This window comes from Oncorhynchus kisutch, linkage group LG27, assembly GCF_002021735.2.
Source record: "Oncorhynchus kisutch isolate 150728-3 linkage group LG27, Okis_V2, whole genome shotgun sequence".
Lineage (NCBI taxonomy): Eukaryota > Metazoa > Chordata > Actinopteri > Salmoniformes > Salmonidae > Oncorhynchus > Oncorhynchus kisutch.
Window position 1 is genome coordinate 12,214,291 of NC_034200.2, and position 24,903 is coordinate 12,239,193.

The following is a 24,903-nucleotide window of genomic DNA, read 5'->3' on the forward strand; positions in this document are numbered from 1 at the left end:
ATATGTGGTCTCAGCAAACAAAGAGGGCTTTAGGCAAAATGTTTTGGACATAAAACCCAAATGAGGAAATACTTGTGAGTGTGGGAGAAGGGTACTACTTGGAAAATACTGGGATAGGGGACTTTCTTAAACTTTCTTGACTGGTGTGTGTGTGTGTGTGTGTGTGTGTGTGTGTGTGTGTGTGTGTGTGTGTGTGTGCGTGCTTGGGTGTTTCATTGTCTCTCAAAGGTGGTTGTTTGTATGTGAAAATAGGTAACTCTTAACTTTGGAGAAAAAGTTATTCTGAGAGTGAAGAAAACACAAAGCATGTAGCATTCCTTGTCTGGAATTGATTTACATTTAAATGAATACGTTCTCTACCCCTCAACACTCTTTAAGTAACCTGTTGCACATCACACACACACACACATTTATTTTATCATTAAGAGTCATAGCCTTCAATAAAGACAAAGGTATTATAGCCAATAATTGTAGGCCAGTGCTCCTAATGTACATTTTAATTTAATTTAGCTTTCTTACAGACTATTTTCCTCCAGTCTATACTAGTATGGATCAGCCACAAGAAAATTATTGATTGCCAAAGTTCTACATCATTAGAAGTGATTTTAATTTCCATGAAACATCAAACAAGAGCCTTAGTGATCTTCGATGAGTGCAATAATGGGTATTATCATGTCTTGTTGTCTCGAGATTTTCTTAATGTTTGTGGTGAAAAGATGGTCTCTCCCCAAGGTAACTTGTACATCTATACACTGAATTGAAAAACTGTATATTTGATAGGCATACTGTATATTGAATCACAAAGTGTCATATTTAAACCAATAACAACCAATCAGTAGAGAAAGAGGAAATTGCCCCAGACACTGGGAGAGTATGTGCTGCAAGACAACAACACAACAATAGTGATGGGAGAAAAAAATTGAATATTCTTTTTGACAATATATCGTATCGTATTGCATATATTCAATCACAAAATGTCATATTTAACCCAATAACAACCAATCAATAGAGAATGAGGAAATTGTCCCACACTAAAATAAAGTCAGATTTACTGATACTAGATCTGTGACTAATGACAACTTGTACCTAGGTCCAGACATTTTGCACATCACCGGAGCCAAGCTTCCTGCCATCCAGGACCTATACACTAGGCGGCGTCAGAGGAAGGCCCAAAAAATTGTCAAAGACTCCAGTCACCCAAGTCATAGACTGTTCTCTCTGCTAAACGCACTGCAAGCAGTACCGGGGCGCCAAGTCTAGGTCCAAAATAGGATCCTTAACAGCTTCTACCCCCATACCATAAGACTGCTGGACAATTAACAATGAATCAAATGGCCACCCGGACTACTTACATTGACCCTCCCCCCTTTGTTTTTACACTGCTGCTACTCGCTTTTTATTTTCTATGCATAGTCACTTTACCCCTACCTACATATACAAATTACCTCAACTAACCTGTACCCCGCACATCCACTCGGTACTTGCACCCCCTGTATAAAGCCTCGTTATTGTTATTTTATTGTGTTATATTTTTCTATTTATTTTTTTACTTGAGATAATTTGGTAAATATTTTCTTAACTCTATTTCTTGAACTGCATTGTTGGTTAAGGGCTTGTAAGTAAGCATTTCACGGTAAGATCTTCAGCTGTTGTATTCGGAGCATGTGACAAATAACATTTAATTTGATTTGATTTGACCAACATCAAAGATTTCTATAACCCAGGATAGACCAGTCTGTCGTTTCCAATGGGAACTAATTAATTATAGTGGGCAGAACAAGCAAGGAGGTGGGCAGAGCCAGGCACGAGCTAGCGAGGTCATATTTGCGGTGTTTTAGCATGTATTTACATATTTCCTTTAGGGAACACCTACTCTGTGAAGTGCGTGGGCAATAACTCAATTCACCCTTGCACTCCTCCTAAACAAAGCCATTTTTTTCCTTTGGCAAAGGGTTGAGTCTACCAAACTTAGTACACTCTGTTTGTAACAAATTATAGTTTTGGGAACAGAAAACTGTATTGAGATCAAATGTTTGATGAAAAAATGTGTAGAATGTCTGGCAAAATCCATAATATCACTCCATCTTCTCCCACTGCCGGCCACTGGGCTTCCTCTCATCACCATAGTTGGTGGTGAGTGGAAATGCCAACCGGATGCTTTAGATGAATAGATCCGGTGAAACATCTGGCTCATTGTTTTATTTGTGCCTATATGCTATGTTTATTGGGAGTCGTGTAAACCTAAATCAGGAATGGGCAACTTTGATGGGGATGGGGGCCCACAAAAAAACAGAACTCATCATGTGTCTTGCAAGCAAAACATTTTAGCAGCCCCCTTGTTGTATAGAGAAAATGTTGCCATTTGTAATTAAGTTTGCTGCAATTCTACACGTTTTGCCACAGGCTAGAGAGAAGATTTAGCAATTTTATAACACATTTCATGCAATTCTGCAAATTTTGCCATGGGTGGAGAGAAAAATGTGCAGTTTTACAGCTATTTTCCTGCAGTACTACACATTTTGCCATAGGGTGGAGGCAAACGTTTATAGTTTTTTATATGATAACTGATGATCAATGGGCCCCAGCCCATTCAGTAATTCAACCATGCTTACTACAAGATTAGATAGCTGACTAAATCAAATCAAATTGTATTGTTCGCATACACATATTTAGCAGATGTTATTGCGGATGTAGCGAAATGCTTGAGTTCCTAGCTCCAACAGTGCAGTAATATCTAACAATACACAACAATACACATGAATCTGAAAGTAAAAGAATGGAATTAAGAAATATAGAAATATTAGGACTAGCATTGTCGGAGTCCACAGTATAAATATATATACGGAACAAAAATATAAACACTACATGTAAAGTGTTGGTTCCATGTTTCATTAGCTGAAATAAAAGATCCCAGAAATGTTCCATACACACAAAAAGCTTATTCCTCTCAAATGTTGTGCTCAAATTTGTTTACGTCTCTGTTAGTGAGCATTTCTCAGTTTCCAAAATAATGCATCCACAGACAGGTGTGGAATATCAAGAAGCTGATTAAACAGCATGATCATTACACAGGTGCACCTTGTGCTGGGGGCAATAAAAGGCCAATCTTAAATATGCAGTTTTGTCACATAACACAATGCCACAGATGTCTCAAGTTTTGAAGGAGCATGCAATTGGCATGCTGACTGCCAGAATGTCTACCAAAGCTGCTGCCAGAGAATTTAATGTTCATTTCTCTACCATAAGCTGCCTCCAATGTCGTTTTAGAGAATTTGGCAGTATGTCTAACCGGCCTCACATCTACAGACCACGTGTAACCACACCAGCCCAGGACCTCCTCATCCGGCTTCTTCACCTGCGGGATTGTCTGAGACCAGGCACCCGGAGAACTGATAAAACTGAGGAGTATTTCTGTCTGTAATAAAGCCCTTTTGTGGGGAAAAACTCATTCTGATTGTCTGGGCCTAGCTCCCCAGTGGGTGGGCCTGGCTCCCAAGTGGGTGGGCCTATGTTCTCCCAGGTCCACCCATGGCTGCGCCCCTGGCCAGTCATGTGAAATCAATAGATTAGGGCCTAATGATTTTATTTTTGTTGAATGATTTTCTTATATGAACTGTAACTCAGTAAAATTGTTGAAATTGATGCGTTTATGTATTTGTTCTGAATAAATACGGTATATGTGATGGGATGTATAGACATTATGGACACTCTGTGGATAGAATATGTAGTATATCTGTAAAATAAGTAGGATAGAATTGTATATGTACAGCAATAGTTGAAAAGGATGGTCTTGACTAGAATACAGTATTATACATAATGAGTAAAACATTATGTAAAGTGCATTCGGAAAGTATTTAGACCCCTTGACTTTTCCACATTTTGTTACCTTACAGCCTTTTTCTAAAATGTATTAAATTGTTTTTTTCCCTCAATCTACACACAATACCCCACAATGACGAAGTAAAAACAGGCTTGTACAGTGCCTTGCAAAAGTATTCACCCCCCTTGGCGTTGTTCCTATTTTGTTGCATGACAACCTGTAATTTAAATGGATTTTTATTTGGATTTCATGTAATGGAGATACGCAAAATAGTCCAAATTGGTGAAGTGAAAATGAAAAAAATAACTTTTTTCAAAAAATTCTAAAAAAGAAAAAAAGAAAAAGTGCTTGCGTGCATATGTTTTCACCCCCTTTGCTATGAAGCCCCTAAATAAGATCTGGTGAAACCAATTACCTTCAGAAGTCACATAATTAATTAAATAAATTCCACCTGTGTGCAATCTAAGTGTCACATGATCTGTCACAAGATCTCAGTATATAACACCTGTTCTGAAAGGCCCCAAAGTCTACAACATCGCTAAGCAAGGGGCACCACCAAGCAAGCGGCACCATGAAGACCAAGGAGATCGCCAAACAGGTCAGGGACAAAGTTGTGGAGAAGTACAGATCAGGGTTGGGTTACAAAAAAATATCTGAAACTTTGAACATCCCACGGAGCAACAAACCAAGACAGGGCCGCCCACCAAAACTCACAGACCAGAGAAGGAGGGCATTAATCAGAGGCAACAAAGAGACCAAAGATAACCCCGAAGGAGCTGCAAAACTCCACAGCGGAGATTGGAGTATCTGTCCATAGGACCACTTTAAGCCATACACTCCACAGAGTTGGGCTTTACGGAAGAGCGGCCATAAAAAAATCATTGCTGAAAGAAGAAATAAGCAAACACGTTTGGTGTTCACCAAAAGGCATGTGGGAGACTCCCCAAACATATGGAAGAAGGTACTCTGGTCAGATGAGACTAAAATGTTGCTTGGCCATCAAGGAAAACGCTAGGTCTAGAACAAACCCAACACATCGCATCACCCCGAGAACACCATCCCCACAGTGAAGCATGGTGGTGGAAGCATCATGCTGTGGGGATGTTTTTCATAGGCAGGGACTGGGAAACTGGTCAGAATTGAAGGAATGATGGTGCTAAATACAGGGAACTTCTTGAGGGAAACCTGTTTCAGTCTTCCAGAGATTTGAGACTGGGACGGAGGTTCACCTTCCAGCAGGACAATGACCCGATGCATACTGTTAAGGCAACACTTGGGTGGTTTAAGGGGAACATTTAAATGTCTTGGAATGGCCTTTTGGGGGGGGGGGGGGGGGGTGAATAGTTATGCACGCTCAGTTTTTTAAAGTTTTTTAATTATTACTTGTTTGTTTCACAATAAAACATATTTTGCATCTTCAAAGTGGTAGGCATGTTGTGTAAATCAAATTATATAAATCCCCCAAAAGTATATTTGAATCCCAGGTTGTAAGGCCACAAAATAGGAAAAATGCCAAGTGGGGTGAATAGTTTCGCAAGGCACAGTAGAAATGTTTGCTCATTTATCAAAAGAATGGACTGAAAAATCAGATTTACATAAGTATTGCCTGAACAAGGCAGTTAACCCACTGTTCCTAGGCCGTTATTGTAAATAAGAATTTGATCTTAACTGACTTGCCTAGTTAAATAAAGGTTAAATAAAAAATAAAAAATAGCTGTGCAGCGACGCTCCCCATCCAACCTGACAGAGCTTGAGAGGATCTGCAGAGAAGAATGGGAGAACCTTCCCAAATACAGGTGTGCCAAGCTTGTAGCGTCATGAAGAGTTGAGGCTGTAATCGCTGCCAAAGGTGTTTCTTAATACATTTCATTTTAATAACTTTGATTACTAACACATTTGCTAAAATGTCTAAAAACCTGTTTTTGCTTTGTAGGTTATTGTGTGTCGATTGATGAGGGGAAAAAACTAAGGTAAGGTAACAAAATGGGGAAAAGGTCAAGGGGTCTGATTACTTTCCGAATGCACTGTTAATAATACACAGCACTGTCTCTTGAGGCATGTGTGCTCTCTGCTGGCAGGAAAGGGTAATTGCAGAAGTGTGTGTGTGTTTTCCTATATTCCAAGTTCATAGGTGGCGCTATTACACCTTTTGCTGATGCACACATTTCCGATAACCGAAAAAAGAAGATGCAGCCCAGGCGCGGAATGATTACGTCCAACACTTGTATAGACGTCGTTATGGCAGCCCATGCTACTGAGCTTGAAATTGCCAAGAAACATTTAACTGAAGCAATTGGTGATAATGTTAAACAGTAAGTAAGCAACCATTGGTTGGTTTCATGTTGTCCTTACACTTTTAACTTTCCTATTTCGAAAGTTGTTTTAATCGGCCACAAATGGATAGCTAAAACTAGCTCTCTGCTAACGGCGATGTATTATCTAGCTAGCTAAAGCCTGTAGCTTGTTTCCCAGTCGGTATTATGGGTGCGTTCGTAAATTCGCTCTGGCTATCTGCTCGATATTTGAGCTTCTTGCCTGAGTGTGCTAGAGTGCAGAGTAACTGAAGCATTCCGAACGCGCAACACCCGTTTAATATGACAGGTGTCTGTACATTTCAGCAAAAAAAGTTATTCAAATTGTTGCCATGGTTATTCAAATTGTTGTTAGGGTGAGTGAAATGGTCAGAGTGAGGCGTTCTCTTATTTGTGTCTGGAAGTAACTAGCAAACTAGCCAACTTTATTTAGCCATTTAGCTTGGGTGCTTTTAAATTATTATTTTGTACATTTAACCTTTTAACTAGGCAAGTCAGTTAAGAACAAATTCTTATTTACAATGATGGCCAACCCCGAATGATGCTGGGCTAATTGTGCGCTGCCCTATCCCAATCACTGCCGGATGTGATACAGCCTGGATTCGAACCAGGGACTGAGGCACTGAGATGCAGTGCCTCAGGCCACTGTGCCATTCGGGAGCTCAAAACGGCTTGACTGCTCGGATCAACTCTGCTCCTCGGCCAGAGCGTCCAGGGTGCCCTCTGAATGCTCCGAGAGTGGACCTCTGAATTTACTAACGGGCAATTTGACAATTTACGAACGTCCAGAGCGCAGTTTGGCACTCCAGAGTGAATTTACCATCACATCGCGACCTCGCCCGCCTGTGGGTAAAACAACCTGTGGTTACCTAGGTTACCCCATTGGCTCTTTTTACAAATGCAATTTTCTTGTCTGCTTGTTTTAGCCAATTTACCGTTCAAAACTACTTTTAAAAAGTATATTGTGTAATGACTTTGTTATTCTCATTGAAAGCAAGTCTAAAAAGTCTGCTTATCGACATGTCTGTAGACAATTGTCATAGGTACATTATGAACATTATTTTTTTCGCCCAACGTCAAACTTATATTGTCGTTATGGAAAAAGTAGTAATATCAAACGACGGCCCGGTGCTCCAAACATCAATTTGTGGTCGATGGGAATTCCCTTTTATTACGTGAATATCGACTCGGGAGTACACGATTCGCGCATATAAATAAACAAAAAAAACCTGTTTGGCGTTCGGCAGGGTTTTTTAGGCTGTTCCGAGCACACACTTTTTCTCGAGGCAATTCGAAGTTCGGTATTCAAAGTCTACGCCCCTTCGTCAATGATTGGTCAACAGTAGGGATTTTTCAATTAGGTGTTTGTCATTCGACGACAGATGACTAGTTTTCATGTACATTTTTCCACTTGAGAAATACTGCACCAAACATCTTTGGGTAGATGTAAAATTGTGCGACTAAAGGCGTCCGCATCCATCCGGAACAGTTCGTCTTGTGGCGTTTTTGTTCTACTGTTTACGCAATCCATTATACATCGCAATCTGGGTCAGGTGGGTATAATTTGCAACATGACTAGCTAAATTATAAAATACGATTTTACAGTGTTAATCTTTCACAAGGCAATTCAGAGAAGCAGATCGTACTTTTGGTGCGCATGGAATGGAGTCATGAGTGCATTCTGATGCGTGGTCCAGAGCAAATGCTCTTTACAATACAACCAACAGGCTCATTCAGTTCAGGACAACCCAGTCTATAATGCCATGTCATCTTGTAATTACATAAAACATAGTGATCATAAACGTTGACACAGTATATTACATGAGTTTTGTGATATGGAGATGTTCAGTGCACATTTGGCCTCACGGGTGTCCTTGTTATTTACAGCATTTTCCTCGCTCTGAAAACAAAACATTTGCAAAAGTCCCAATTAGCAGGAGTGATGGGGTCAACTTCTTGTGGCACTCAGTGCTCAAGTTCAGAATGTCTGTCGGTCAAAACCCATACAGAACTGTGAAGCGGAGACCCTGAGCTCTGAAGTCAGGTATAGCATGTTACTGTACAGCCACTGCGTTCCAATTTAGGAGTTTGAGTGTCAAAATCGGCAATGTTCAACCTGTATACAGACGTATAAAGGTAAAAGGTAGAGAAAAAAAATGAATCAGATTAAAATTGAATCATTCTGAACAGTCCCAAGACCAACCTTCAGCAGATAAGTTTCTAGCCACAAGCATAAACTAGCTAGCTGGGAACGACTCATCAGGACGACTGACTGAACTGAGTCCGTTCATCTCCACTCAACTCTTGTTCCGCAACGAACGTGATCAATTTGAACACCAGGCGTGTTCGAATACTCTCCCAAGTCGAAGTTCAGTCTACTCCCCCTTGTAGGAGTGGGAACTACGTGTTGTTATTCAACGAGAGATGACTAGTTTATTACTTCAGAAATGCTGCAACGAACATCTCAGTTAGATGTAATATGGCTCGACTAAGGCCTCTCCTGCAAAAACGTCCAAATGAATGACAATTTATGAATTCATCTTATATTCATTCTGACTATTTTGAGGAAGTATATACTGGCTATGTTGCTACGTTGTCTTGAGGGACAAAGCGTAATATTGCAATTTCTCAAGTGAAGGTCTTTTAAGAGGGTATGCGAGGCACAAACGTTCACCAAGCCAAGTTCTGCCAGGAGCAAATCGAACCTAGTATGCGCACGCTTTTACGTTAACTTTACTGAATGTTTAGCTAACGTTGTCATGAATGTTAATTTCCTCAATTGCTTCTCTTATAGTTACTGGGCGAACTTGAAACTGTGGTTCAAACACAAGATAAGCAAGGAAGAGTTTGACATCGAGGCTCGTCGCCTTTTGGCACAAGACAACGGTTAGTGGAGAAATTATTCAACATTCTCTGACTGTTTCTGTGGGTTGGACTAGAGGTCTTCATACAGAAATGTATGCACTGAGCACATTTCAGATCTGCTTAGCGCAAACTTGAACATTTAGAAAATACTGTGACTTCCAGCGAGTGTTTACTGTGAACGATGAGGCTGTAACCGCTTTAAGTTACAGTTTTAAGTGGTCAAGTAGGCTACTGTGGCTATTTGATCATAATGTAGGCCTAACATTTTAACATGGAAATAGCTGTTCTGTAATTCAGCCTACGGTAGCAGCCGATGGGTGGTGTTCAATGTAGGCATACAATCCATGAGACTTTAGAAAAAACATGCAGGGCTTGACATTAACTTGTGTATCCTCTTGTTCTTCAGATAAGGATGAAAATGTTATTGTGTTTGTTGCAACAAACCACTTTAAAATAAAATGCATCATTATTCCCATACCATTATTACAGGAAAGACAAATTATGCTACCCTCTGCCTGTTGGCTACTTGGCTTATTCAAGCCTGTTGCAAAATACAACACTTCGCTTTCAAAAAAAGGCTACAAATGCACATGTTTTGTGCATTTGTAGGAATCAATCACTCCCCCATTGCTGACTACAAATGATCTATAACTGGGCTAATAAGTCACTAACTAGCAAAGGATATGAACAAATGTGCGCATGTGGCTACATGCAGCTCTCGCTTTGGTCTCATGCTGTAAACACAGTCGAGTTAAAAGGGAATGGCACAGATCCATATATGGTAATAGTTTAATTGCATATAAGCCTACTGCAGCTCTGATTGGTTATGCCTAACTCTGGTCTCAGGCCTATCAATGCAACATAACCCTACTCTGATGCGTTCTGCCTAAAACAAAATCTCTTGCATACTTTGTTTTGTTTCGGTATGTTGCATTGTAAGTGGCTAACATTGCATTGATTCGATCGCAATTCCCATAGTAAAGGGAAATGTTCATAGTGTTAGTGAAAATTTGAGTGAAGTTCAATGTCGTGCTTCTCTATGCGGGCTGATATTTCTTCTGGGGGGCATTCCCGGGGAGCTGCGAGCCTGCAGGTTAGAGGTAACATTGCCTGAGACCCGTACTGGGACCTGAGCGGGTCTGGATCCAGAATTATAAATAGTGTCTCAGGTCTGGGTCAGATTTGATATGATTGTCTCGGATATGTGTAATTAAGACTTTTCCGGAAGGGGCTACACACACACACACACACACACACACACAGAGCGATGCTTTTCTGGAGTGTGTAGCTTGTTGGTTCCTTATTCCCTGTGTTACTCACAGTACTGCCCTGCCCCACCTGCTAGACTGTCTCTTCTCGCACTTTATAACCTCCGGTTAATAAAGTAACTCAGCTCCCTCACTCGGATAGGACCAAGTCTGGATCTGACTAGGTCTATACAGGTTGTCCTCTGGTCTATTTGGAACGGGTCTATATATACAGTTGTAAGTCAGAAGTTTACATACACTTAGGTTGGAGTCATTAAAACTTGTTTTTCAAACTCTCCACAAATTTGCTTTTAAATGGTGTAACTTCTCTAGGGTAGGGGGCAGCATTGGGAATTTTGGATGAAAAGCATGCCCAAATTAAACTGCCTGCTACTCAGCCATAAAAGCTAGAATCTGCATATAATCAGTAGATTTGGATAAAAAACGGTATGAAGTTTCTAAAACTGTTTGAATGATGTCTGTGAGTATAACAGAACTCATATGGCAGGCAAAAACCTGAGAAAAAATCCAACCAGGAAGTGGGAAATCAGAGGTTTGTAGGTTTTCAACTCTTGCCCTATCGAATACATCGAATATGGGGTCATATTGCACTTCCTAAGGCTTCCACTAGATGTCAACAGCCTTTAGAACCTTGTGTGATGCTTCTACTGTGCTGTGGGGGCGAATGAGAGGGGAATGAGTCAGAGGTCTGCCAGCAGCCACGAGCTCAGTCTCGCGCGTTCACGTGAAAGCGAGCTCTGTTCCATTGCTTTTCTATAGACAAAGGAATTCTCCGGTTGGAACATTATTGAACATTTATGTTAAAAACATCCTAAAGATTGATTTCATACATCGTTTGGCATGTTTCTACGGACTGTAACGGGACTTTTTGTCTGCTGCTAGTGACCGCGCGTCGTGAGTTTGGATTGTGTACTGAACGCGCTAACAAAAAGGAGGTATTTGGACATATGATGGAACAAAACAAACATTTATTGTGCAACTGGGATTCCTGGCAGTGCATTCTGATGAAGATCATCAAAGGTAAGTGAATATTTATAATGCTATTTCTGACTTCTGTTGACTCCAACATGGTGGATATCTGTTTGGCTTGATTTGTCGTCTGAGCGCCGTACTCAGATTATTGCATGGTGTGCTTTTTCCTAATAGTTTCTTGAAATCTGACACAGCGGTTGCATTAAGGAGAAGTGGATCTAAAATTCCATGTATAACACTTGTATCTTTTATCAATGTCTTATGAGAATTTCTGTAAATTGATGTGGCTCTCTGCAAAATCACCGGATGTTTTGGAACTACTGAACATAACGTGCCAATGTAAACTCATATTTTTGGATATAAATATGAACTTTACCGAACAAAACATACATGTATTGTGTAACATGAAGTCCTATGAGTGTCATCTGATGAAGATCATCACATTTTAGTGATTCATTTTATCTATATTTCTGCTTTTTGTGACATCTCTCTTTGGCTGGAAAATTGGCTGTTTTTCTGTGACTTGGTGGTGACCTAACATAATTGTTTGTGGTGCTTTCGCTGTAAAGCCTTTTTGAAATCAGACACTGTGGCTGGATTAACGAGAATTGTATCTTTAAAATGGCGTAAAATACTTGTATGCTTGAGGAATTTTAATTATGAGATTGTTGTTTTGAATTTGGCGCCCTGCACTTTCACTGGCTGTTGGCGGGGTGGGACGCTACTGTTCCTCTCCTTAATGTAATGGCTGCGACAGATTTCCGAAAAAAACACGGAAAAAGCATACCTTGCAATAATCTGAGTACAGCTCTCAGAGCCCAAACAAGCCATAAAGATATACTCCATGTTGTGGAGTCAACATTAGTCAGAAATGGCATTATAAATATTCACTTACCTTTTGATCTTCATCAGAATGCACTCCCAGGAATCCCAGTTACACAATAAATGTTTGATTTGTTTGATAAAGTATATAATTTATGTCCAAACACCTCCTTTTGTTAGCGTGCTTGGTAAACAAATCCAAACTCGCAACGCGCGTGCAAGTCCAGCGGAAAGGTCGGACGAAAAGTCCAAAAAGTTCCGTTATAGTCTGTAGAAACATGTCAAACGAAGTATAGAATCAATCTTTAGGATGTTTTTATCATAAATCTTCAATAAATGTTCCAACCGGAAAATTCCTTTGTCTGTAGAAAAGCAATGGAACGCGAGGTAACTCTCACATGAACTTGAGTCACGAGCCCATGGCACTCTGCCAGACACCTGGCTCAATCCCCTCTCATTCAGCCCCCCTTCACAGTAGAAGCCTGAAATGAGGTTCTAAAGACTGTTGACATCTAGTGGAAGCCTTAGGAAACACAAACACACAGACACTGTATATTGGAATAGCAATGAGTTGAAAAACTACAAACCTCAGATTTCCCACTTCCTGGTTGGATTTTTTCTCAGGTTTTCGCCTGCCATATGAGTTCTGTTATAATCAGACATCATTCAAACAGTTTAGCATATTCTAGCTTTTATGGCTGAGAAGCAGGCAGTTTACTCTGGGCACCTTATTCATCCAAGCTACTCAATACTGCCCCCCAGTCACCAAGAAGTGAATGACTCCAACCTAAGTGTAAGTGAACTTCCATCTTAAACTGTATATATTGGGTCAGGGTTGGAAAGGCCAAGGTGCATTTTGGGAAAGGCCTGTTTTGAAGCCCTCCGCCTTCATCTAGGCACTCCCCCACTGTTGTAAAAAATATTTTGGAAGCTTTAAAAATGCATTTATTAATGTCTAAATGTATTTTTGCCTTATTATATTAGACACACCTTAATGCATACTTTTATATTATGTGAGCTAAAAATAAAATTGAAAAATATATAACTTTACGTATACTTTTTGGAAAGTTCTAATATTACTGCCCACAACCTATAATGACATGTAATTTTGTCAATTTTAATCGAAATACCTATGGAGGACTGCTTCTTCTGGGGAGTGACAATATGGGTGACCTGGGGCTTCAAAACCTCTCACTGACCAATACATAGCATCATCAATCAAGGGTTTTAAACCAAGCTCTGGTCCATGTCAGCGACTTGCATCTTTCCATTCATCCCCCATCAACAATTTTTTTTAGTGACTCGCTTCTATATACTTTCATTACTCACCAAAGTTAAGATGTTACTAGAGTTCTGATTTAACTTTTCACTGAATTCTTCAGTTGTCCGTTCTCCAAAATATGAAATGAGAGCACTTTGTTTACAGCCGCTAGCCATGCACATGCGTCCTATTTGCACTACGAGCTGACACAAGCGTATGGACCAGAGCTAGTCTGCTCAGTGCCAAAAAAAAAATGAATTTCAATCAAACTCTACTTATTTTTCTTTCTCTCTCTCAGTTCATGTCCACAATGACTTTCTCCTGGCCATTCTCACACGTTGTCAGATAATCGTCGCCACACCAGGTAGGGTTTCCATCGAGTATATTACTATCGATGGATACCACACATCTGTATGTTGACCACAAACCTGACTGCAACCCATTCCCTTTTCCAGAGGGTGCTGGATCTTTGCAGTGGGCAGGTAGCTCAGCCTCCAAGCCTGGCAAGCCTGCCAAAGGAAAAAAGAAGTTCTCCTTCAGACAGAAATTTGATGTGAGTTGTTGTCCTTCAATAATGCATAATGGGAGGTGGCAGTAATACATGGTTTATAAACTTCAGACCTCTCCTGTTGGTGAATTATAATTCCATGCGTGTGACCTGTTGCGTGTCCAGCATCGCTTCCAGCCCCAGAACCCTCTGAGTGCGGCCCAGGCCTTCAGCCCGCGGGAGGTTGGGAGTGAGGAAGAGGAGCTGAGACTTAGTGCCCACACCCTGTTGCTGCCCACCCGGGGCCAGCTGGAGGCCCGCATGATGGTCACCGCTTTTGAGCTGGGCCTGGACAACGTCACGGAGGACGCCGTCAACACCATGGTCCACGCAGTGGAGGTATGTATCGAGTGTGTGTTTTTATGGGATACTAGTACAAGATATGAGAAGGGTTGTAAGACTTCATGTTTCTCATGTAGCACAGGTTACTTTATGCTTTGAGATAGGCTTTGTACCCCTTCCAACAGCAAGTTGGATCAGTCCACTCAGGATCCCCCCCCCCCCCCCCCCCATACACACACTTCACTCACCTGTCGTTCCCTCCACTACCACAGAACCACCTGAAGGACATGCTGACTGCTGTGGTGTCCAGGAGGAAGGCCTACCGACTGCGTGATGGACACTTCCCCTACGCCTTCGGCAGTGATGTCACCCCCCAGCCCTACTTGAAGAACAGCCTGGCAGCCTACCACATTGTCACAGATTGGTAATGAGGTTAATTGTCTTTCTGCAGCGTTCAGCTGCCTTAAATCAACTAGAAAAATGTTCAACAAAGTATCAAATCAAGTGTTATTTATCACATGCGCCAAATACAAACGGTGTAGGTAGACCTTACAGTAACATGCTTACTTACAAGCCCTTACATTTTTATTTCACCTTTATTTATCTAGGCAAGTCAGTTAAGAACAAATTCTTATTTACAATAATGGCCTACCGGGGAACAGTGGGTTAACTGCCTTCATGGGCAGAACGACAGATTTTTAACTTTTCAGTTCGGGGATTTGATACAGCAACCTTTTGGTTACTGGCCCAACGCTCTAACCACTAGGCTACCTGCCGCCCTGCTTAACCAACAATGCTTTAAGAAGTTAAGAAAAAAAAGTTTTAGGTAAAACATTGAAAATAAAAAGTAACCAATAATTAAATAGCAGCAGTAAAATAATAATAGCGAGGCGATATACATGGGGTACCGGTACAGAGTCAATGTGCAGGGACACCGGTTAGTGGAGGTAATATTTACATGTAGGTAGAGTTAAAGTGACTATTCATAGATAATAAACAGAGCGTAGCAGTGTAAAATAAGGGCCTGCGTAGCCCTTGATTCTTTTTCCAGCAGTCTTATGGATTGGGGGTAGAAGCTTTTAAGAAGCCTTTTGGACCTAGACTTGGTGCTCCGGTACAGCTTGCCGTGCGGTAGCAGAGAGAACAGTCTATGACTAGGGTGGCTGGAGTCTTTGACCATTTTTAGGGCCTTTCTCTGACACTGCCTGGTATAGAGGTACTGGATGGCAGGAAGCTTGGCCACAGTGATGTACTGGGCCATACGCACTATCCTCTGTAGTGCCTTGCGGTCGAAGGCCGAGCAGTTGCCATACCAGGCAGTGATGCAACCAGTCAGTGCAGCTGTGGGACCTTTTGAGGATCTGAGGACCCATGCCAAATCTTTTCAGTCTCCTGAGGGTTAATAGGCTTTGTCGTGCCTTCTTCACGACTGTCTTAAAACCTCTTGAAACTAGGGGGCACTATTTTCATTTTTGGAAAAATAATGTTCCCCAAAGTAAACAAGCTATTTTGTCAGGACAAGATGCTAGAATATGCATATAATTGACAGCTTAGGATAGAAAACACTCTAAAGTTTCCAAAACTGTCAAAATATTGTCTGGGAGTATAACAGAACTGATATTGCAGGTGAAAGCCTGAGAAAAATCCAATCCGGAAGGGACTCTTATTTAGAAAGCTCTGCGTTCCTATGCGTCCCTATTGAGCAGTGAATGAGATATCAACCAGATTCCTTTTTCTATGGCTTCCCTAATGTGTCTAGTGTCACAGTGCATAGTTTCAGGTTTTTATTTTGAAAAATAGCCTGAACGACAACATTGCGTCAGTGGTCAGCTGGAGGCTCTCAGTGTTTTGTGCGTAAAAGACAAATGCGGCCATTGTTTCTCTCTTTCCTACTAAGAAGCCACCTGTCCCGGTTGATATATTATCGAATAGATATTTGAAAAACACCTTGAGGATTGATTATAAAAAACGTTTGCCATGTTTCTGTCGATATTACGGATCTAATTTGGAATATGTTTCGGCGTTGTCGTGACCGCAGTTTCCGGTGTATTTCTTAACCAAACGTGAAGTACAAACGGAGGTGTTTCGGCTATAAAAATTATCTTTATGGGACAAAATGAACATTTGCTGTCTAACTGGGAGTCTCGTGAGTGAAAACATCCAAAGCTCATCAAAGGTAAACGATTTAATTTGATTGCTTTTCTGATTTTTGTGACCAAGCTGCCTGCTACTAGCTAGGCATAATGCTATGCTAGGCTATCGATAAACTTACACAAATGCTTGTCTTGCTTTGGCTGTAAAGCATAATTTCAAAAACTGAGATGACAGGGTGATTAACAAAAGGCTAAGCTTTGTTTCAATCTATTTCACTTGTGATTTCATGAATATGAATATTTTCTAGTAATATTTTTTTGTCTGTTGCGTTATGCTAATTAGTGTCAATTGATGACAATTATCCAGGAGAGGGAGTTCCAAGAGGTTATTAATGTGTTTGGACCGTGATAGTTTGTTGGTGATGTGGAAACCAAGGAACTTGAAGCTCTCAACCTGCTCCACTGCAGCCCGGTCGATGAGAATGGGGGCGTGCTCGGACATCCTTTAACTATAGTCAACAATCATCTTCTTTGTCTTGATCATGTTGAGGGAGAGGTTGTTGTCCTGGCACCACACTGCCAGGTCTCTGACCTTCTCCCTATAGGCAGTCTCATAATTGTTTGTGATCAGGCCTACTGTTGTTGTCATTTGCAAACTTGCTGATGCTGTTGAAGTCATGCCTGGCCATGCAGTCATGAGTGAATGTGGAGTACAGGAGGGGACTGAGCACGCACCCCTGAGGGGCCCCCGTGTTGAGGATCAGTGTGGCGGGTGTGTTGTTACCTACACTTACCACCTGGGGGCGGCCCGTCAGGAATTCCAGGATCCAGTTGCAGAGGGAGGTGTTTAGTCCCAGGGTCCTTAGCGATAAGCTTTGAGGGCACTATGGTGTCGAACGCTGAGCTGTAGTTAATGAATAGCATTCTCACAGGTGTTTTTGACCAGGTGGGAAAGGGCAGTGTAGAGCGCAATAGAGGTTGCGTCATCTGAGGATATGTTTGGGCGGTATGCAAATTGGAGTGGGTCTAGAGTTTCTGGGATGATGGTGTTGTGAGCCATGACCAGCCTTTCAAAGCACTTCATGGCTACAGATGTGAGTGCTACGGGTCAGTAGTCATTTAAGCAGGTTACCTTAGTGTTCTTGGGCACAGGGACTATGGTGGTCTGCTTGAAACATGTTGGTATTACAGACTCAGTCAGGGACAGGTTGAAGATGTCAGTTAAGACACTTGCTAAGTTGTCAGCACATGCTCGGATTACACGTCCTGGAAATCCGTCTGGCCTTGTGAATGTTGACATGTTTAAAGGTCTTACTCACATCGACTATGGAGAGCGTGATCAAACAGTTGTCCGGAACAGCTGATGTTCTCATGCATGCTTCAGTGTTACTTTCCTTGACACAAGCATAGAAGTAATTTAGCTCATCTGATTTGTCATAGACGCTTGCTAAAAAAACTTTAATGAGCAAGCCTTCCTTAATGAATTGGCCTCTGTAAATGGTACAGAATCAGCTTGATCCTCTCTGTCTAAGACGCTTGGACCTTCCTTTTTTGATACTTTCAATGGTATTGTTAAAGAAAATGAGAGTTAAAAACAGGTTCAGCCCCTGTTCGACCGTGATCTTGCAGAGTTACTCCACCTCAAGAATTGCATTTGGCGACAGGCTCGGCACACGCATACTCAAGTTGACTGGCTATCATTCAGGCAAATGACAATTAAGTGAACTCAGGCTATCCAGAAGGCCAAAGTTAGTTACTTTAAGGAGCAGTTCTCTCTCTGTGGGTCTAACCCCAAGAAGTTCTGGAGAATAAACCCTCCTCACAGCTGCCCATGTCCTTTAATGTTGATGGTTGTTGCTGACAAGAAACACATGGCTGAGCTCTTTATTCACCACTTCATTAAGTCAGGATTCCTATTTGTCTCAGCCATGCCTCCTTGCCTGTCCAACATTTCCTCATCTCCCACCCCTTCTAATGCGACTATCCCCGACGCTTCTCCCTCTTTTTTTCCCCCCTGTCCTGCTACAAAGTTTCACCCTGCAGGCAGTCACTGAGTCTGAGGTGCTAAAGGAGCTCCTTAAACTTGACCCCAAAAAAACATCAGGGTCAGATGGTTTATGCCCTTTCTTCTTTTAGGTTGCTGCCCCTATCATCGCCAAGCCTATCTCCAACCTTTTTAACCTGTCTCTCCTTTCTGGGGAGGTTCCCATTGCTTGGAAGGCAGCCACAGTTTGTCCTTTATTTAAAGGGGGAGATCAAGCTGATCATAACTGTTATAGGCCCATTTCTATTTTGCCCTGTTTATAAAAAAGTGTTGAAAAACTTGTCAATAATCAACTGACTGGGTTTCTTGATGTCTATAGTATTGTCTCGGGTATGCAATCTGGTTTCTGCTCCGGTTATGGATGTGTCACTGCAACCTTAAAGGTCCTCAATGATGTCACCATTGCCCTTGATTCTAAGCAATATTGTGCTATTTTTATTGACATGGCCAAAGATTTTGATACGGTAGACCATTCCATTCTTGTGGGCCGGCTAAGGAGTATTGGTGTCTATGGCCTGGTTTGCGAACTACCTCTCTGAGTGCAGTGTATAAAGTCCGAAAATCTGATGTCTCAGCCACTGCCTGTCACCAAGGGAGTACCCCACGCTCTTCTCAATTTACATCAACAACATAGCTCAGGCAGTAGGAGGCGCTCTCATCCATTTATATGCAGATGATAGTCTTATACTCAGCTGGCCACTCCCCAGAGGTTGTGTTAAATGCTCTACAACAAAGCTTTCTTAGTGTCCAACAAGCTTTCTCTGCCCTTAACCTTCTGAACAGCTACAATACAAAGGTCATGTGATTTGGTAAGAAGAATGCTGCTCTTCCCCCAGGTGTTATTACTACCTTTGAGGGTTTAGAGCTTGAAGTAGTCACCTCATACAAGTACTTGGGAGTATGGCTAGACGGTGCACTGTCTTTGTCTCAGCACATATCAAAGCTGCAGGCTAAAGTTAAATCTAGACTTGGTTTCCTTTATCATAATCGCTCCTTTTTCACCCCAGCTGCCAAACTAACCCTGATTCAGATGACCATCCTACCCATGCTAGATTACGGAGACATAATTTATAGATCGGCAGGTAAGGGTGCTCTTGAGCGGCTAGATGTTCTTTACCATTCGGCCATCAGATTTGCCACCAATGCACTTTTATAGGAAACATCACTGCACTCTGTACTACTCTGTATACTGGTCATCTCTGTATACCCATCGCAAGACCCGCTGTTTGATGCTTATTTATAAAACCCTCTTAGGCCTCACTCCCCCCTGTCTGAGATATCTACTGCAGCCCTCATCCTCCACATTCAACTCTCATTCTGCCAGTCACATTCTGTTAAAGGTCCCCAAAGCACACACATCCCTGGATCGCTCCTCTTTTCAGTTCGCTGGAGCTAGTGAATGGAACGAGCTCCAACAAACACTCGAACTGGACAGTTTTATCTCAATCTCTTCATTCAAAGACTCAATCATGGACACTCTTACTGACAGTTGTGGCTGCTTTGTGTGATGTATTTTTGTTTCCACCTTCTTGACCTTTGTGCTGTTGACTGCCCAATAATGTTTGTATCATGTTTTGTGCTGCTACCATGTGGTGTTGCTACCATGCTATGTTGTCTTTGGTCTCTCTTTATGTAGTGTTGTGTTGTCTCTCTTGTTGTGATGTGTGTTTTGTCCTATATTTAGGACTGTAGACTGTAGAATAAAGTTTAACTGCTCTGTTCAAATGTAACATCAAGGGTCAACTTTTATAGACTTCAGTTTTACCTTAAATGGTTGTTAGGTCAAACAACCTACTATACTTTAGGTACATGAAGCACCAGTAGTAGCAGTAAAGTGAGGTAGGAGAGCTGCCCATACAGCACACTGCAAAAAGGATCACTTGGAGACTGGATAGAGGTCCATTTAAAATACTTCTTTTTATTTTATTTACAAAGGCAGGGTCCTTTGCAGTTTTAGGGCCAGGCAGAATTTCCCCTTACTAATAAATTACTTTTAGGCTCTTGTCATGCTCGTCTATCTGTTCTGACTCCCTCTCCTCATCCGTACTCTAGCCCACCTCACAGTGCATCTCGCCTGGCCGGCCCGCCCCCTCAGCTATTACAAGACGATGCTGAGCAGCAGGCTGCTCTCCTATTAGCCTGTTCTGGTGACAGTCTCCTTGCGCCCCTCCCTCCGATCAGCATGTTTGACCTCCTGGAAGCGTTACAGGTGAGAGAATCACAGCTTCAATCTGCCTTACGTCACATGATATACCTATAACAAAAAACTTTCTGACATTTGAATTGATTTGCTTTTTCAACCGCATTCAACAATTTGTTTTTCTCTCTAATCAAAAGGAAAGCTGAAAAGGTATTTGTGTCATTGTATGTGAAAGAAAAATCAACTCAAACGACTATATTGTTCATGTTTTTCCTTAACGTAGGTCCACCGAGGTGTGATGCCCTCTCACACCATGTATGCCCTGAACATGGAACGGATTCTGTCCCGGCTGTGGCATCCCAGTCACGAGGACCTGGAGCAGGACCATGTGCACCGCCAACGCCTCGCAGGGAAGGATGGTCTGCTCGTCAGCTGAGACACACACACACACACACACAGACAGTTTGGTGGATAGACAGGCAGATTGTGGTGGGGGTATGGCTGAGACAAATGGAGAGTTTAACACACAGTGTTGAGGCATCCATATGGCCCCTAAATCCTGCCTTGAAGCAGAGCGAGAGGATGATATCGAAGACTGGATTTCCACTCCACTAGGTCTACTCCGTAGAGGCTCTGCAACCGCTTCACCGCGCACCACAACTTTACACTAGTGTCAATAACGTTTTCCAACGCTTGGTAGAGTGCAAACCCAGCCTAAGATGCACACAGTAGATCTGTGTTGAAGGCTCACAGAGCTGTGCTGTAATGAGAAGGAAGGAAGGAATGAAGGCCCAGTGTGTTGTGGTCACAGACAGCTTGTTATGGCACTAACATGTCTACACAGGTGCGCACACAGTGATATCTCTCCCATAGCCTCTCTGACCCTCCTTTAAATGCACAGTTAGTGATGTTAATACGTTTGAGGAGGTGTGCATTTCTGACCTTCTGGTGGGTTTATTTTGTCAGTTAATTTGTTTGATAGAATAGTGTTACATTTGTTGTATTTCCCAAGCCTTTGTGTACAAATGTTGCAGCCCTATTATTGCGATATTAACATGCTCTTGTAGAGTTATGCCTGAGTAGTACACTTGGGTCCTTGTTCACTGTACTTTGTCAGAGCAATGCATGCATTAGTATGCATACAAATGTGTATATATGGTTTTAGTTATTTTTTTTACACCAGCGATCTTGTTTAATATCAAAGTCCACTTGACCAATAGTATTTACTCTAGTATCTTATGGTGCCACTGTTGCCAATGACATCTATAGTGACACCAACTGGTCTGGTGCAGCCATCTAAGGTTGCAGTGACTTTATGTTCACACAGCTTGTAAGGACATATACGTAAGGTTTTCTTACCATGTTTCATGGCCCATGTCCATCTGTTCAGTTCTTATAGCCCTGGTGATATATGGTGCCATCTAGTGGTGCAGTGTGGCCGACTTTGAATGCAGCAACTAATCATTGTCAAATTCATTAGGCTAATTCATTGACTCCAGATTTGGTATATAGACTCAATCTGACTTCATGAGTTCATGAGAAGATGTTTTAAGTATTATTAGCATATGTGCTAACATGCATCTATAGGTTCATCTTAAGGACGTCCATGATGGCGATGATGCGTTTCAAGTTGATAGGCCACTTTGGAGTGGCTTTACAGTGGTTTAAATGGACACGTCAAATCTGATTTTTGATTTGTTAACTCTGCCATCTTTTTACCAATCCCTTTTAGCTTTTCTCAAGCTAAGTTAAGATGTAGCATGGGCCAACATTCCACATTTGGTGTCATGGTTCATGAAAATATTTATTTTAAGTTATTTTTAGCATATGTGCTAATATGCATCTATTGGTATAGTGTGACCATCTTTGAATGCATTAATGTTATTTTCTCAACTGTTTAGGGACTGTTTTGATGATTCAAAATACCAAATTCTGAGTGTATCAGACTTTCAGTCCAGGTGAAGATTATTTTATGATTACTTTAAACATTAGCCTTACATAGGAAACTATTAACAATTCACTTTGATATCTTTAAAAAAGTTAGTCAAAGCCAAACTTAACATGGTTCATCATGGTAATGTATTTGATGACCCTACAAAGTCGATAGGCCATTGTCCATTTAAAACCTTTGTAAATCCACATGTAAAATCTGATTTCCTGATTTATCAATAACTCAGCCATCTCGTCACCAATCCCTTAGTTTGAGAAAAACTAAGTTAAGAGATGGTATAATTTGGATTTATGGTTCATGAGAAGTTTTTCAAAGATTTTTCAAAATGTCCAAGATGAAGGAAAATCTATCCTGAGGGACCGTATGGGTTCTTGAGGCAAATTTGTTCAGCATGGCTTTGCTGTGAATCCCTTATAATAGTAGTAAACAGTATGGCAGCATCATAAGTGGTGTGCAAGTGTCCGTGTAGGCGTGATAGTCCTGTTTACATGTATATTGGCCTAAAACATGACTGGTAGCAGGGATATATATAACTACTTATGGTTATACACTAATGGTATTATATACAGTGCATTTGGAAAGTATTCAGACCCCTTGACTTTGTCCACATTGTTACGTTACAGCCTTATTCTAAAATTGTTTTTTGTTTTTTAGAAAATCCTCAGTCTACACATTACCCCATAATGACAAAGTGAAAACCGGTTTTTAGATTTTTTGTGTGCAAATGTATTAAAAATAAATAAAAAACATACCTTTTTTATGTAAAGTATTCAGACCCTAGCTATGAGACTTGAAATTGAGCTCAGGGGAATCCTGTTTCCATTGATCATCCTTGATGTTTCTACAACTTGATTGGAGTCCACTCGTGGTAAATTCAATTGATTGGACATGATTTGGAAAGGCACACACCTGTCTATATAAGGTCTCACAGTTGACAGTGCATGCCAGAGCAAAACCAAGCCATGAAGTCAAAGGAATTCTCTGTAGAGCTCAGAGACCGCATTGTGTTGTGGCTCAGATCTGGGGAAGAGTATCAAGAAAGAGATCCACAAGAACACAGTGGCCTTCATCACTTTTAAATGGAAGAAATTTGGAACCACCAAGACTCTTCCTAGAGCTGACCACCCAGCCAAACTGAGAAATTGGAGAAGGGTCTTGGTCAGGGAGGTGACCAAGAACCCGATGGTCACTCTGACAGAGCTCCAGATTTTCTCTGTGGGATGGTTGTCCTTCTGGAATGTTCTCCCATCTCTGCAGTACTTCACCAAACAGGTCTTCATGTTAGAGTGGATATGCAGAAGCCACTCCTCAGTAAAAGGCACATGACAGCCCGCTTGGAATTTGCCAAAAGGCACCTACTGGACTCTGACCATGAGAAACAAGATTGTCTGGTCTGATGAAACCAAGATTGAACTCTTTGGCCCAAATGCCAAGCGTCATATCTGGAGGAAACCTAGCACCATCCATACGGTGAAACATTGTGGTGGCAGAATCATGCTGTGGGGATGTTTTTCAGCGGCAGGGACTGGGAAACTAGTCAGGGTCGAGGGAAAGATGAACTGAGCTAAGTACAGAGAGATCCTTGATAAAAACCTGTTCCAGACCGCTCAGACTGGGGCGAAAGTTCACCTTCCAACAGGACAACGACCCTAAGCACACAGCCAAGACAACACAGGGGTGTCTTTGGAACAAGTCTCTGAATGTCCTTGAGTGGCCCAGGCGGAGCCTGGACTTGAACCTGATCGTACATCTCTGGCTTTGCAGCGACACTCCCTATCCAACCCGAGAGAGCTTGAGAGGATCTGCAGAGAAGAATGAAAAAAATACATTCTAAAATTGATAAGGTTGTAACATAACCAAATGTGGGGGGAAAGTCCAGAGGCCTTAATGCTTTCCAAATGCACTGTACACGTAAACAGGAGTAATAGTGACCAGTAGCAGTATGAATAGATACTTGGGAATGTCAATCAATAACCAATGGATAGCAGCATAGTGGTAATCATTTAAGCAGCAGTGTAGGTGTGAAGGGGGGCAGTAGTTGACACTATTGAACACGTATACATATCTATTGAACATATTACACTATCTACACGACACTATTGAAGAACACTATTGAAGAATGGTTTTTTTTCTCAGTCATGAACTCATCAAAGATATTTTAATTTATTATATAGCACCTCAGCTCCTTAAAACACCAGTCGTAAGACTATTAGTACCAACCAGCATTTACAACAGGAGACAGACAGTATTTTAGGCACACCCTGACCCACCGTCATAGAAAACGTAACTGCTCCCAGAGCTCTCTTGCCATATTTGGCTTGCTTGCTGCTCATTTCCGAAACGGTGTCCAATCGTTGTCGAGGAGCACGGTCCCCTACCAAGCGATTACACTACACTGGAGTGACTCAATGGTCAGTCTGTCCCCATTTTACTGTTAACAAACATTAAATGTATTCACTGTTCATCCAAGAACGAACTATTCAACGTGTTTTCTGCGCCAATAAAAGCTATTTAAAACCCGATTCT

The 24,903-nt window shown here is 41.6% G+C and overlaps 1 protein-coding gene across 1 annotated transcript; it reads left to right on the forward strand.

The window, feature by feature from the left end:
- Positions 1-5,985: 5,985 nt before the first annotated feature.
- On the forward strand, positions 5,986-24,900 carry LOC109872366 (transcriptional adapter 1-like). The gene is made up of 8 exons (XM_020463572.2): positions 5,986-6,132; positions 8,927-9,018; positions 13,619-13,684; positions 13,776-13,873; positions 13,994-14,206; positions 14,422-14,573; positions 20,339-20,495; positions 20,710-24,900. Exons 1-8 carry the CDS (start codon positions 6,008-6,010, stop codon positions 20,860-20,862), a joined length of 1,056 nt encoding a protein of 351 aa, XP_020319161.2. The 5' UTR covers positions 5,986-6,007; the 3' UTR covers positions 20,863-24,900.
- The last annotated feature ends 3 nt before the right edge of the window (positions 24,901-24,903 follow it).

Bases quoted from the DNA above. Each gene is read 5' to 3' on its own strand.
- LOC109872366 (XM_020463572.2), top strand. From the start codon at position 6,008: ATGCAGCCCAGGCGCGGAATGATTACGTCCAACACTTGTATAGACGTC. The intron at 13,685-13,775 runs GTAGGGTTTCCA...TCCCTTTTCCAG, and splicing joins GATAATCGTCGCCACACCAG to AGGGTGCTGGATCTTTGCAG. The intron at 13,874-13,993 runs GTGAGTTGTTGT...TTGCGTGTCCAG, and splicing joins CCTTCAGACAGAAATTTGAT to CATCGCTTCCAGCCCCAGAA.